The 16,020-nt window shown below is 36.8% G+C and overlaps 1 protein-coding gene across 6 annotated transcripts in view; it reads left to right on the top strand.

Moving 5' to 3' along the window:
* Positions 1–16,020, top strand: part of LOC148956215 (protein C-mannosyl-transferase DPY19L1) — a 173,428-nt gene that overhangs the window by 86,291 nt on the left and 71,117 nt on the right. For all 6 annotated transcript variants that reach the window (XM_089098555.1, XM_089098790.1, XM_089098528.1 and 3 more), the window contains 3 exons: positions 2,257–2,493; positions 5,702–5,912; positions 13,977–14,176. In XM_089098555.1, coding sequence (XP_088954681.1) covers positions 2,257–2,493; positions 5,702–5,912; positions 13,977–14,176 — 648 coding nt within the window. The remainder of the gene's footprint in view (positions 1–2,256; positions 2,494–5,701; positions 5,913–13,976; positions 14,177–16,020) is intronic.

Below are 16,020 nucleotides of genomic sequence, written 5' to 3'. Positions count from 1 at the left end.
AAAGAAGCCAACTGCAAAGCCCAGTTTTCACAAGGTGTTTTACGGTTTACGGTGTGTTTCACAAGTTGCTTTCTTTACATGTGCGTAAAGAAGCCAACTGCAAAGCCCAGTTTTCACAAGGTGTTTTACGGCCGGTATGGAAAACAAATCAGGTTTCCGTCGAAAAAATCAGTTACCTTCCCATTTAATGGGGGTGTTTTCTGTCCCCTTTTTCAGTAAAACGCTAAATTAAAATGAGGCTTATTGCAGTTACCAACCTTTAAACGACTTTTAAAATGTTGTGGTTAAAGAAGAATCTCTCACCAATGGATCGATAAGCCTCAGAAGAAGAAGAGGAAGAAGATTAGAAGGAGAAGAAGAGTAGCTGCTTCAAATAATATTATAGTTTTTTTCCGACTCTTTATCAAGCCTTGAGTTGCTGGCCTCAGCTCCTCAGTATAAGTTGGATATTGACGCTTATCATTGTATTAGTGTTATTAATAAATTTGCTTCAAGTGACACAGAAACCTATTTTCATCATAATCAGAGTAAATCTGACATAGGTGTTGATCATCAAGTTGATAAGAAAACAAAAAATGTCATATGCATTGACCAATCAAGTGTGAAGTCCCTCCCTATTAGAGATATTTACCAATGGAGACTATCAGATACTATGTTTAATAATAATAATCCTAGGCTTTTCCCCTTTCCCAATAAGTATTTTTCTAAATTTTATCATAGAATTTGTTCTGGAACAAATGGACTAAACTTTCTTGCATTCTCGTACCAGTTTCCTAATTCAAGTGGTTCAGTTCCCCTGTCCCCTCTTTGCAGGTATTGTAGTATGAATAATGAAACAATTGACCACTTCCTATTTGAATGTAATACGCTGACGTCTGCACAGCATACCTTGCATTGTAAACTGTTAAAGTGCTTCAAACACCACAAAATCTCACTATCAGCCAAGAGCCTAGCCAACTATACCTGCACAGAGAGCACAGAAATCGAGATCTATCATCATATATTTGAACTCCTTGAGTCGAAAGATCTACTGAAAGATATCTGAGAATATCTACTAAATAAGAGACAACCAAGTCAGTAGCTCTGTAGCCCACAGAGTGAAGCAAAAGGAAAAGGGCTAAATAGTATCAACTGAAAAGCCCGCCTGCTGTGTAATAGAAGAAAGAAGATGCTGCAAACAACATGGGGGATAAGAAAAAGAAAGAAGAAAAAGGCATCAATTTCAACTGGCTATAAAAAATACCCCTATTACTTACAATTTTATACGATGCATTTATACCACTGATCTAGCAGCACATAAATGTGTATCTCATCCCTAAAACGATGAAACAAATGCCAAGACACAAATGGAGCTAATTTTTAAGACATTAAAAGGAAAGAACTATAAAGAATATAGATTTTTTTTTTGGTTTGATTTTGTGTTTTGATATTTTGATTTACAACCACAGATAAAGATTTTAGAGGTCTTTTAAGGACAAAGTCGACAACAAATCAGCCAAAGAAAACGCTAGAAAAATGGTTTCCGTCGAAAAGATCAGTTTCCATCCCCTGTTGTGAAGTGTATTTTATGGTATTGGGGGGTTGTAGTTGTAGATGCCTTTATTCTCCCTTTATAGGGGAGATAAACTCTGGCCCTAAGGTAATTAAACTTTGGTAGCATGCCTTAGGCTATGACCGAACTAATGAGGCGTACCGACTGGGTATATTCGAGGGCTAAAGGTAGATTGTAGAGAGGTTGTCTAAAACACAATAATTTTATTCAATTTACACAGAGTAATTACCGATATAGATAGGCTACTGGGACTGGCAGCCCCAAATACACCACTAGTCTCAAAAGCTACAATAATATATAATAAGATACAGACACTTACAATGATCTGAAAAAATTCCAAGATATTTCTAAAAACAACGAACCAGAGGTCCGTCCGGCATAAAGATAGTATCAGAATCCCCCCTTCTGATAAAATATATCTATTATACATTTTTATCAACCACATCTTCCGACGTAATCGCTAGGAAGTGGTAATTACTCAATTTCCCGTTAAACAGAATTTGACAGGATATGTTCCTTATCTTAATAAAAAGTGGTATTTCAAAACTTCATATTTGCGTCTTATATATTTTTACTAAATTAATAATTAACTAAATTAGAAAGCTTTACCACACCCCTTTTTCTGTCTTCTTTCTCCGTCAGATAAAAATGGGGATTAAGATTTATTTTCTTTGTTAAGAGGTCATTTTTGTTACTGTTTTCAGGTCTCGTTCATCATCTCTGCAGTATTACTTTTTTTCAACAAGTTGTTTATAACATCACTTTATCCAACTGTATTGGTTGGAATATGCATGGCCTCAGGGTTGCCGATATTTGGAAAATATTCAAGATGGTTATCAAGATCAATCGCCACTACCAGCATAAAACGGATATCAACGGCCATTTTCGGTTCAGTACTTTTCAAGTTCGTCATGTTTCTGTTCATTGGAAGCAAAGACGGTGTAAGTTATTTTAATCTGGGGGATTAATTTGAACTTCATTGGGTAATTAACTTAATTTTGTAATTAATGTTTTAAATTGCATAATTTTTAAATAATAACTAAGACGGCTGTAATTTTCTAGGTATAAGTGTAGTAATAACCAATTCAATATTTGGTCATAAAATGACTGATAAGTTAATATGGTATTCACATGATAGTAAGACGGATACCTTATTGATTATGTTGTTGTAAACCGAATGACTGGCAGGATCGATACAAGACAATAGGGAATATAGGAGCATTGTCATTAATGTTAAAGTAAAGATCACCGTCTAGTAATGTCTAGGGTTGATTTAAAGCTGAAATCTAGGAGAATTAATTAATTACCTTTCGCGATGTTTTGATGTTAGTAGGCTCTAGGATGGGGATTTGAGAGAAATTTTCCAGGAGAAGTTGAATTCTAAACTGGAGAGTCTAAAATCTGAAAATGTAAATGATGGATGTTATAATTTTAGGAAAATAGTTTGTGAAGTTACCTACGGTGTCTTAGAGATGCACAATAGAGACACAGCTTGGAATATTACTGAAAATGTTTTAAGTTTAGTAGAGACGAGGAAGGTTGTGTAAAACAAATATTTGAGCGAAAGTGAAGAAAGCATTAAAGTATGGATTAAGGGGATGTGAATTGTTGGCCAAGAATGAAGTTGCTGAAGATCTGGAAGAGGCAACCCGATGGTATAATAGTAAAATGTTGTTCTGACATGTTACAAATTAAGAGGAAACAGGCAGTCACAAATTTTCCCATTTAAAGATAGAAATGGGCCCACAATCAGAGATAAGGAATAAGTTAAAGTGAAATGGGTTGAAGATTATGAGAATGGGCTAAACCGTGATAGAGTTGCAGGAAAATATATAGAGGAAAAAGAAAAAGTTTGTGACACTTTGGATGTGAAGGAAGATTTATTTTTGGGGGAAGAATTAGAGACAATACTAAATTGATTGAAAATAACAAGGCCCCTGGTGCTCATAGTGCGATAATTTTTTTTAATATGGTGGCTGAGAATTTTGAGATAAATTACTGAAAATTGTCAAGATAATTTTTGAAAAAGTTAAAGCACTTAGCGATTGTAAGAAAACTAATTAAACCCTCTATAAGAACGGTGATAAGGGTGAGTTTGATAACTATAGAGGTATTAGCTTGGTTTGTATCGGAAGCCAATTATTTAGTATGATGGTGCGTTTTAAACTTGGAGATGTTAATAGACGCAATTTTGATAGAAGAAGAGTGTGGTTTTAGGAAGGAGATAGGATGCGTCCATCATATTTTTCACTTCAAGATTAATAATTAAGAATTGCCTGAGTCATCAAACACGTTTAGCCCTCAGTTTTATAGATTATGAGCAAGTGTTTTATTAACCCAATAGAAGAACTTTAGCGAAGGTTCTATTGTTTTATAGCGTAACAGATAAATAGATTAAAGTGATTAAGTGTACCTGGTCTCATATTGAATTAGGAGTTAAGCAGGGTTGCGTTCCCCATCTATATCAATCATTATGATGACCTCTATCTGAAGGAGCACTGCAAAGGCTATGGAAGGGTACAGAATTGAATGGGGAAGTGAACTTTTCTGGATTTAGGTTATACTGATAGTTTGAGTGCTCTAGATGAAAATGTTAGAAAACGAATGAATTGTTTGACGTTCTGAGAGTTCAGGGTGCAAGAATAGGTTTGAAAATTAATGTTAAGAAGATTAAGTCGCTGCAACTGGAAATACGTGGAACTGAAGAGGAGATGCTGGGTAACGAAATCACCTCAATTCACTTACCTAGTTAGCTTTGGTAAGTGGTTCAATCTGGCTTTCCAGAACTTTAATGAAAGAAAAATTGATGGCTAGGACACATTCTGTCGATAGAGGCTGACAGGTTGCCAAAGATCGTCCTTGTCAGCCAACGATCTAGCGTCGAATGAAAAGCTGGGCGTCCTTTAATGGGGTGGGAGGAAATCTTAAAGAAAGATTTGAGTGAAATTGGAATTCTTGAGAGAGTATAAAGAGGAAGGCTTTTGGAAAGATTGGGATGTAGGAGGGGCGCGCGTAGCTGTGTGAGCCTCAGGCGGTTTGGTGCTGCAGTAAGTTGTTAATAGCCTTAGAAGCATTAATTAGATCCAGTGATTAAAATGCTGAAGCTCATTGCCAACTGCTTTCGTAAAAAGCTTGCAGCACAGTGAGGCAAAGCTACTTTTTAATTCTTTGGATGGGAATTCACTCCCCTGTTCATATCAATTTTACCCTGTTTACTCTAATGAATGTTCGTGCATACAAAACATCGAGTGACTGTTTGCCATTATTGTGTATGAATTAGTATATCTCATCGGTTTCTTTTTTTTTCTTTCTTTCCTATATGAAATTAGTACCAATAAATTAATTGAATGATTTTCATCAGTTTCGTAATATTTGACTAGAAGACTAGTTCCTGTTAGGAGTAGTAATGTTTTTTTGAAAAAAAAAAAAAATGGACAAAATCAATCGCTAGTACGCCAAAACGTTGCTTGCGAGGATGTGTTACTAACAGGAAATAATAACAACAACAAATATCAGGTATAGAAAGTTAGGGGGAGGTGAAACCGTGTATCAAGAAATATAATCTAGAACAAAACACACAACAAAACTAGATAATACTATGATCTCGAAGCAACATTAATCCTAATGAAATAGTAAAAATAAACAACTCAGTAAAAAAAAAAAAAAAAAAAAAAAAAAAAAAAAAAAAAAAAAAAAGGTTTCGCTATAAATTATTATAAATTTTATTTCCTTTCAGTAAAATGTATAAATAAAGTGCCGCGGCAGTTTTTATATGTGTTTGAGTCGGGGGGGAGGGGCATAATTAATTTTTCACTGGGCGCCACCAACCCTAGTAACGGCCCTGGACTTACTAGGTTTGGTATCCCTGCCTTGGAACAATCATAGGCCAATTCATGTCTGAACGCCGGGATTTTCTAAAATTTTTCTTATGGCAGTTTTCGGACTACGACCTCTTTGTTATGAATAGCCTAAACAAAATGTAAATAAATAAAATGTATATACTAAAATAAAATGTAAAAATTTTCAGAATTTATTATCATGTAATACTACAGGTAGTATCAATGTTTTCGCCCTGAATAATTGTTATTGTTACCGGTTTTAATGTTATTGCCAATAGTATTATTATTCCTATTATTTTTAATGTTTTAGGATCACGTGTGGTCGATTTTGCGATCGAAATTCACTCACTATCAAGACTTTGACTCTATGCTCTATACATGCACTCCTGAATTTGACTACCTGCCTTTAAGTACATTTGTTGATTTGAGTCAAACGTTGTTACTTCCCTCTGCATACCTGGTTGGACCTCTCGTACTTTTTTTTAGTTCGATACCGTCGGCAGCTCCTGAAAAACAAGAAGGTATTTCTTTTTCTAAAGGAAAAATAATTATACACTGTAAGAAAAAGCTGAAGGTGAAACTAATTTTTGTGAAAATCTGTATTTAACGTAGGAAAGAAAAAATAAATGAAAATTTGTAAAGTTGCAAGGCTCTCTTTCTTTTTGTTTCACACATCTCTCTTTTTCTTTTTCTTTCAAAGAAAGAAAATTCTTTCTTTCACACATCCCCCCCCCCCCCCTAGAAAAGAGATATCCAAAGACCTAATTCCAAACTTTACATCCTCCCCTCATACTCTTAAAAATCAGTTGATGCCTTTTTTTTTAAATCTGAATGGGTTTTTGCATCTTACTGATTTATTGTGTCTGTAGAATTGTGATATGGAATAGCAAAGATCTTTCAATTTGGAAGTTCTTTCTAACATTTGACCCCTAGGCGGCATTGAACCTTGAATCGACTTCATAGTACTCATATCCTATTACTCATAGAGTCTTTGGGGTAGATATGGAGATTTTGCTTTAAGTAAATTCCACCAATGAGCGTAATGATACCTGTAGATGTAGCTCTGTCTTTTAGAACCAATTCAGATCTCAATGAATTGGTTTGTCCATCCAAGGCTTTTTTTCTCAGATAGTCATTTTTATGACAATTAAATAAAAAAACTTTTTCCACAAAATAAGTTTTTCGATGAAAAGTAAAGAACTCAATTAAACAAAAAATGAGCAAAAATAAAATCAAATAATCTACCAAGCTCGAAACTACCACAAATCAGCATCGATAAATAAACGAAACCCAAAACGAACAGAAATTTAAATAAATAACCGAGTCAAACTCAAAACGAGCAGAAATTAACATAAGTTGGGCACAAAACCCCTATGCCTTCCCAAGGCCAGAATAAAATTTGCACTTTACCGAAAAAATACAAATGAATGTGCATTGTCAGTTTAACATACATATACTGATATTCATTAAACAAAATGTTAAAATTATTTGATTTATTAAAGTTATAAAAGTGAAAACATTTATATTTTTTTCAGTAAAGTGCAAATTTTTTTCTGGCCTTGGGAAGGCATAGGGGTTTTGCGCCCAACTTATGCTAATTTCTGCTCGTTTTGAGTTTGAGTCGGTTATTTATTTTAATTTCTGTGCGTTTTGGGTTTCATTTATTTATCGATGCTGATTTGTGGTCGTTTCGAGCTTGGTAGATTATTTGATTTTATTTTTGCTCATTTTTTGTTTAAAATAACACTTTAAATTTTTTCGTTTTTTAAAACTTTATAGTTTGGCCTGCTATTTATATGCTGGAGAAAAATTTTCAGCAATTTTAAACAACATACACCATTTTAAAAATCTGGACACAAATAGTACTGTTTAACTTAGTTTCATACATCCTCTAGTTGACCTGAAATGGAAAACTTGATACCATTTGCAAAAAAATCTGTTTACTTTCTTTGATATCTTTGATATGCTTACACTATTTTGATTTGGTTAAATTTTAAGAGCAGAAGTAGCCTCGAAAGTTTGAACATAATACCCTGAGTCGTTCTTGGGATACCGCTGACGTGCCTTATTGGGAATTAGCATTATCACAGTGCATTTTGATTTAATCTTGAGGTAACATTTAGTTTTTAAACATAATGGGCAAATGGGAGGGTGGGAGTGGAAGGGGTTGCCCTTCAATCACTTTTGACTATTGAAAAGGGCATCAACCCTTTTTATTTTTAATCAAATGAGCCCCTTTCGAAGTTCCCAAGAAAACTCCTTCAGTACGAAGTGCCCTGTTCTAAAAAACAACAACAAAAAAAAATATTACTAATCACTTTTGACTATTAAAAAGGTCACTAAACCTTTGAATTTCAAATCGAATGAGCCCTTTTCTGAAGTTTCTACGACAACGCCTTCTATAAAAACCTTATATGCCCCCAGGGCATAACTTAAAACCCTTGCCCTGAGGGCTTTGGCGGAGTATCCTCCTCAAAAACATATTTTCTATCTGTAAATCAACTACGCTGAACAAAATAGCTATCTCAAAATTTTTATGGGATGTGTTTGGGGGAATGATGGGCGGGGGGGGGGTTGGCTATTTGCCCTCCAATCACTTTCGACTATTAAAAAGGGTACTAGCCCGTTGAATTTCCAATCGAATGAGCTTTTTTTGAAGTTTCTACGACAATGCCTTCTATAAAAAATTATATGCCCCCTGTGCATAACTTAAAACCCCTGCCTTGCGAGTTGTTGGGGAGTGTCCTCCTCAAAAACACATTTTCTATCTGGAAATCAACCACGCTGAACAAAATGGCTATCTCGAAATTTTGATTGGATGTGTTTGGGGGAATGAAGGACATGGGAGGGGGGGGGGGGCTTGTTGCCCTCCAATCACTTTCAACTATTAAAAATGGCAATAGCCCTTTGAATTTCCAATCAAATGAGCCCCTTTTGAAGTTTCTATGATAACGCCTTCTATAAAAACCTTATATACCCCAGGATATAACTTAAAACCCATGCCCTGACGGTTGTTGGGGAGTTTCCTCCTCAAAAACGTATTTTCTATCTGGAAATCAACTATGCTGAACAAAATAGCTATCTCAAAATTTTGATTGGATGTGTTTGGGGGAATGATGGGCGTGGGGGGGGGGGGTGGCTTGTTGCCCTCCAATCACTTTCGACTATTAAAAAGGGCACTAGCCCGTTGAATTTCCAATCGAATGAGCTTTTTTTGAAGTTTCTACGACAATGCCTTCTATAAAAAATTATATGCCCCATGGGCATAGCTTAAAACCCTTGCCCTGAGGGCTGTGGGGGAGTGTGCTCTCCACAAACATATTTTCTTGTGGGAAAAAAACTGCCCTGAAAGAAATAGCTGTCTCCAAATACGGAGGGGATTTTTGTGGGTGATGAAGGCACGTGGGGGGGGGGCTAGTGTCAGGCAAATCACTTTCAACTCATGGAATAGGCACTCGCCTTTATAATTTCTGGTCGACTGAGCCTTATTTGACATTTCTATGACAAATCTTTACATGAAAACTTTATATAACCCAGGACATAACTTAAAACCCTTGCCCCGAGGGTTGTTGGGGAGTGTCCTCCAGATAGAAAACTTATTTTCTATCTGGAAATCAACTACGCTGAACGAAATGGCTCTCTCAAAATTTTAATTGGATGTGTTTGAGAGAATAATGGGCGTGGGGCAGGGGCTAGTTCCCCTCCAATCACTTTTGACTATTAAGCATGGAACTAGCCTTTTGAATTTCCAATCAAATGAGCCCCTTTTGAAGTTTATATGACAACGCCTTCCATAAAAACCTTATATACACTAGGATATAACTAAAACCCCTATCCCCGAGGGTTGTGGGGGAGTGTCCTCCTCAAAAACGTATTTTATATTTGGAAATCAACTCCGCTAAACAAAATGGTTATATGAAAATTTTGATTGGATGTATATGGGGGAATGATGTGCGTGGGGGGGGGGGGGTTAGTTGCCCTCCAATCACTCTACTATTAAAAAGGGTAATAGTACCCTTTTTAATAGTAGCTCATTTCCAATCAAATGAGCCTGTTTTGAAGTTTGAACGACAACGCCTTCTATAAAAACCTTATATGCTCCCAGGGCATAACTTAAAACCGTTGCCCTGAGGGTTGTGGGGGAGTGTCCTCCTCAAAAACATATTTTCTATTTGGAAAACAACTACGCTGAACAAACTGGCTATATAAAAATTTTGATTGGATGTGTGGGGGAAGGACTGGCGTGGGGGGGGGGGGCTAGTTGCCCTCCAATCACTTTAGACTATTAAAAAGGGCACTAGCCACTCCAATTTCCAATTGAATGAGCCCTTTTCGAAGTTTCTACGACAAATCCTTCGATACGAAGTGCCCGGGTATGGAGAACAAAAACAAAAAAAAACAACACATTGTGCCAACATCATTCTTTACTTAGGCAGCGCTAGCGCGCTGCCTATGAAAAGGGGGGCGTGAGAGGGGTGTTAGTTACCGTCCAATCACTTTCAACTATTAAAAAGGATGCTAGCCCGTTGAATTTCCAATCAAATGAGCCTTTTTTGGAGTTTCTATGACAACGCCTTCTATAAAAACCTTATATGCCCCCAGGGCATAACTTAAAACCCTTGCCCCGAGGGTTGTGGGGGAGTGTTGTCCTCAAGAACATATTTTCTATCTGGAAAACAAATACGCTGAACAAAATGGCTATCTCAAAATTTTGATTGGATATGTTTGGGGGATTGATGGGCGTGGGGGGGCTAGTTGCCCTCCAATAACTTTTGACTATTAAAAAGGGAACTAAACCTTTGAATTTCCAATCGAATGAGCCTTTTTTGAAATTTCTACGACAACGCCTTCTATAAAAACCTTATATTCCCCCAGGGCATAACTTAAAACCCTTGCCCCGAGGGTTGTAGGGGAGTGTCCTCCTCAAAAATATATTTTCTATCTGGAAATCAACTACGCTGAAACAAAATGGCTATCTCCAAATTTTGATTGGATGTGTGTGGAGGAATGATGGGCGCGGGGGGGCGGGGGCTAGTTGCCCTCTAATCACTTTCAGCTATTAAAACGGGCACTAGCCGTTGTAATTTCCAACCGAATGAGTCTTTTTTGAAGTTTCTACGACAACGTCTTCTATAAAACCTTATATGCCCCCAGGGCATAACTTAAAACCCTTACCCCGAGGGTCGTGGGGGAGTGTCCTCCTCAAAAATATATATTCTATCTGGAAATCAACTACGCTGAACAAAATGGCTATCTAAAACTTTTGATTGGATGGGTTGGGGGGAAGGATGGGCGTGGGGGGGGCCTAGTTGCCCTCCAATCACTTTCGACTATTAAGAAGGGCACTAGCCACTCCAATTTCCAATCGAATGAGCCCTTTTCGAAGTTTCTACGACGAATCCTTCGATACGTAGTGCCCGGGTATGGAGAGAAAAAAAAAAAACACTCCATTGTGCCAACATCATTCTTTAGTTATGACAAGGTGGAAGTGAGAGGGGGGTTAGTTACCGTCCAATCACTTTAAACTATTAAAAAAGATACTAGCCCTTTTAATTTCCAATCAAATGAGCCTTTTTTGAAGTTTCTATGACTACGCCTTCTATAAAAACCTTATATGCCCCCAGGGCATAACTTAAAACCCTTGCCCCGAGGGTTGTGGGGGATTGTCGTCCTCAAGAATATATTTTCCATCTGGAAAAACAAATACGCTGAGCAAAACGGCTATCTCAAAATTTTGATTGGATGTGTTTGGGGGAATGATTGGCGTGGGGGGGGGGGGCTAGTTGCCCTCCAATCACTTTCGACTATTAAAAAGGGCACTAGCCCTCAGTGTATTTGGGTCTGACAGTCCAAGGGATTTTATGGACTAGCCAGCCGTCGTCTAAAGCTCTAGGAGGTTGACAATGTCACTGGACCATCGAACCCCTCAATTTGAATCAGTGCATTTGTTAGAGAGGCTTTGTCGGATGTCCTCATCACCTCGAACGAACTAAAGAGTACTGGTGGAAATGTACAGAGATCGAACGACAGAACCTTGTTCAAGTCGGAACCACTGGTACTAGCCACTGCGGCGAGATATTGGAAGATTAGGGCTGGATAGACTAAAATTCTCTCGCTATCTATCACCATGGATAACTTCTCAGCCATAGTTACTGCTTTTTAGTTTCTCCTGAAAACATATATGTCTATGTCTTTCACTTCCATATTCTTAAGAATTGTTTCTCTCCCAGATTTTGCATCGTCTGCGTTTACAGATGAAGAAGCACGAACACCAGCAATCACATTCAGCCCCCTTTAATTTCCCCTGAGGGGTTCTAGGGGCTCAACGTATCGAATTATCTTTTCGATGTCCACCAGATCTATAGCCCTCCTCGAAGATATCTATTCTGCGTGATTTTCAATTGTCAACTCAGCGGGACAAGTCAGGTTCTTTATGCCCTCGTTAACGAGAACCATAGTAGGCATAACAGATGTCCAAATTGTCGGCTGCAATTCAGTCATGCCTCTACCTCTTGGCAGACCGCCACTAGTTGTCATACTTCTCATTAGTGTCTATTCAATCACCAGATTTGGAAAAAACGCCCCCCAGTAGTTGTCAGTTCTCCGGATGAACAGGTGCTCCTGTAACGTTCTGTACTGCTCTGGGTTGTCTTTCGTCAGCCGAAAAATTGACTGCACGAACAGCCAAGTAGACTTCGTGTAAAGATTGTGACCAGAAGCAGAGAAGTAAAGAAGCATGTCTAACAAGGACTGTAGATAAAGCTCAAGGTTGCCACTTAGTTCAGCTCTCAGGTTCTTTCTCAGGATTCCAAGTAGGTCCTGATGCTGCAATTTCTGGACTCGGATAATCCTTGTTCTACACTATTAACTATCTTATAGATTAGCTATGCTGCTTCCAACACCTGTACTTCTTCGATGGTATCTCCTTCAAGGAGCAACTCGTTTTGCCTTTTCAAGGGGTTCTAGTAGCATGTTATTACCATCAAACACTCTACTATTCAGTTTGGATGATAAAAGGCTCGTATAAAGGGCTACCTCCAACAGATCATGGCCTCGCATAACATGAAAGACAGCTTTGCCTTGCAACATACTACGCCCAGTGTTAGGTGCGTTTACTTGACTTAGGATTTCTATAAGTCCCGAGTCAGCCATGAGGAAGCCAATGGTACCTAGGAAACTCATGCGTGTGTGAAATTCACATAAGACAATAATAGTATTTTTTAAAGCACTTGTGGTAGGCGCTGCATCGATGATACACTTTGCCTTCCAGTAAAGCGTTTGGTCAAAGGTAATTACTAGAGATTTTCCAGCTCGAATAGCTCAAAATTGCCTACAGATTGTTCTGGGTACCCGGCTGACTGATCGTATTTCAAACAGTAAGTTGTACGAAAAATGCAGTTCAATCCCGCTTTCCAGGGCTATAATGAGAGAAAGGTTGAGATGGCTAGGGCACGTTCTGCGGATGAAGGATAACAGATTGACGAAGATTGTCCTTTTCAGCCAAACATCAAGGGCTAGACGGAAAGGAGGTCGTCTTCGGCTGGGGTGAGTGGATGTCATAAAGAAAGATTTAAGGAAACTGGGAACTTCCTAGGAGGGTGTAAAGAGGGAGGCTTTGAATAGATTAGGATGGAGGAGGAGCCTGCGTAGCTGTGTTGGCCTCAGGCGACTTGGTGCTGCGGTGAGTTGTTAGCAGTAGTAGTAGTAGTACTCCTAGCATGGCAGGAAATAGTTCATCCAACAAAAATGATTAAATAACTAGTTCATGAAGGTCAACTTTCACAACTGGTTTTGGTAAGATGAGGCACTTGACTACGAAAAATCAAGTTTTTAACTTCATTTTTGAATTCACCACCATTGATTTCAAAGGAAACGACCAAACAGTCCAACAACTTTTTAATTTTAACCCCCCCCCTCTTCGTCCTTTTAGGGTAGAAATAGGCATTAGGGTGCAGAAAAATGATTTGGAAAGATTTGGAGTCAGCATGCTTGATTTGACAGGAAACGACTATTTAAACTCCAAAATATTTATAAACACAAAAATCGATTCACCCCTCATTTTCCCCCTTCATGGGTAAATTTGAAACACTTGTATAAGGGGGGTTCGGGTGGATTTTTTTGTTTAATTAAGCTGATTTTTCTAAATATTTTGATTGAAAAATAATTCTGTTTCTCTTTCCCCGAGCTTTGATTTTTTTTTTCCGTGTCTTTCTTCCACTATATTGGTTGAAATTCGATCTTCGCAATAAAGTTGTTTTAATGTTGGGCAAACCTGATTGGGATGTTCATTTTAGGTACCGAACCTAATTCCTCTGGGTATGGTTTCGTTGGGCTTTACTTTTATTTTCTAAAATGAATTTGATTAGCTTTAATAGCAATCCTGTAGACTTTTTCAAGTATAGGCATTTTTTCTGTGACTACTTACTTTTTTTGCATTAAATCTAATCTAGTTCTTTTAAAAGCTGTTATATTTAAATATATATTTAAACATAATTTAGATCGTGTTTACCGTACTCAGCAACATAAGCAACTCTTAATTCAACATTTTTAGTATCATCTTGAAGACTTAATTTATATTCTTTTAGACTTTGAAGAAGAAAACGACGAAGGAATCCAGAAACAATCAGATAATAAGGTCTTTGTGTCTCTACATCTCGATCTGGCTTTTGTATACAACTACGGCCAGGCTTTTGTCTACGTGGTGCTTGCCGTCCTTGTTATGCGACTCAAAATTTTCATGACACCGCATTTATGTGTCGTCGCTTCTGTCCTGGCTTCGAGAAAGGTATCCTTTTATTTTCGTATTTCCAGTTGACAGTTATTACCAAAAAAAAAAAAAAAAAAAAAAAAAAAAATCCCGGAAGCGCTAAAAGACAGTGGCTTAATTTCGTCAAAATTCTGGGGGAGGGGAGAGGAAAGTTGGAGCCAATTTTCCCAAATCAAGTCAAAATGACTGTGAAAACTGACAAATGAGCCATATAGTACCATAAAGGTAAATATATACTAAAGAAAACTGACCCGTTTCTGTTGATGCTTGAATTATGCAGGATAATCTTAGTTTGACAAGATTTTGAAGAAACTAAATTTCAGCAGGGGGTGGCAAACTGGGTCCTGGGGGGGAGCAAAAGGAGATCTGAGAGGGAAAGTTGCCCCGCTGCCCCATAGTAAATTAAGCCCCTGCTAAAAGGCCCACCTATGTTAGATTCATCAATTTAAGTATTCATTGAGGTGAAAGACCAATTACAAGTTCAGTGGAAGTTTCTGGGGAGGGGGCAGAGGGGGCACTTGCCCCGGGCGCAGAAATTTTGAGGTGAAAAATTTCAAATAAATATCAAACAGTTATAATCATTGAGCAAAACTTTGAAATTGTATTTTTATTAAAATAAAGTAGAGGGCACAGTTAGTAAATGAAAGTAAGCAATAAATTATTAATTAAATAGTAAAATAAAAAAATTGAAAATTATTAAAAATAATTATTCAATTAAGAGAATAATTATTGACAAATAAATTTTTTAATTGATTAATAAAAACATTAAATAATAAAAATGACTAATTTAAGATAATAACAGTTAAAAAATAAACTATTAATTAACAATTAAATTGAAAACAGTTTTTTTAATATATTCTTTAAATATGGACTGAAAAATGTTAGAGGGGGGGAGCTTATCAAGGTTTTACCGTGGTTGCGAGAGAGGCTAGAACCGCCACTCTTGAAGTTAGTCGTGTTTTTCTTTAATGATACATTTTAATTGCTCAAATATAGCCATCATTGGTTGCTTAAATGTATATTGTCCAAAATATCAACTCTGAAGAGATTGGTTGTGCTTTGGAGTGTTTCAAATTATTTCCAATATGGACATTGTGAAACAGAGAAGAAAAGTTTTTCTGACTTTTACAGAATAGTGAAAAGTCAAATTAAGATCTGTTTTATGAGCTATTCAGGGGGAAAGTTCATTTCTTTGAGTCATTTTTCTTCGTTTCGTGTATATGATAGTTAAAAGTCATATTAAGGACTCTTTTATAAGTTATTGAGAGAGGGCTTATTTTTGAGTCAAGACTATGCATTGTTGATTGAAAGGCACATAGTTTAAATCATGAATCGTATTTTTTCTTTGTGCCTTGTATAATTTCATTGCAAAATACAATGAAATGGCATATTAAGCAATATTTTACTAGCTTCTCATGGGGAAAGTACATTTCTTTGAGTAATTTTTCTTCGTATCTTGTATATTTTCGTTGCAAGAGACAGTTAAAAGTCATATTAAGCACTACTTTTTGAGCTATTCAGAGAGAAGGCTTATTTCGTTGAGACATGACTAGGAATTTATGATTGACAGGCGCATATTTGAATCATGAATCGTATATTTCGAATGGCGTAACATTTAAATTTATTTCATAGTTTTTTTTTAATGTTTAATGTTTTTTAATAAACTACCTAAAAAATAGTCGCTTCTATCAAAATCATTGTTTTATTTCGAATGGCCTAACATTTGAGTTTCTTTTCTGATTTTTTTTTGTAATATTTAACATTGTTTTAATGTATTAACAATAATAAAGGTGCTTCTTTTAAAATCATAGTTTTATTTTGACTGGTCTAACGTGTAAATTTATTTCCTAGTTGTTTTTTTT

Source organism: Artemia sp. Qi Xiang Cuo, chromosome 1 (assembly GCF_049724085.1).
Source record: "Artemia sp. Qi Xiang Cuo chromosome 1, ASM4972408v1, whole genome shotgun sequence".
In the NCBI taxonomy this organism is placed as follows: domain Eukaryota; kingdom Metazoa; phylum Arthropoda; class Branchiopoda; order Anostraca; family Artemiidae; genus Artemia; species Artemia sp. Qi Xiang Cuo.
Note: the sequence above shows the minus strand (reverse complement) of the source record. Positions and strands in the feature narration are given on the sequence as shown.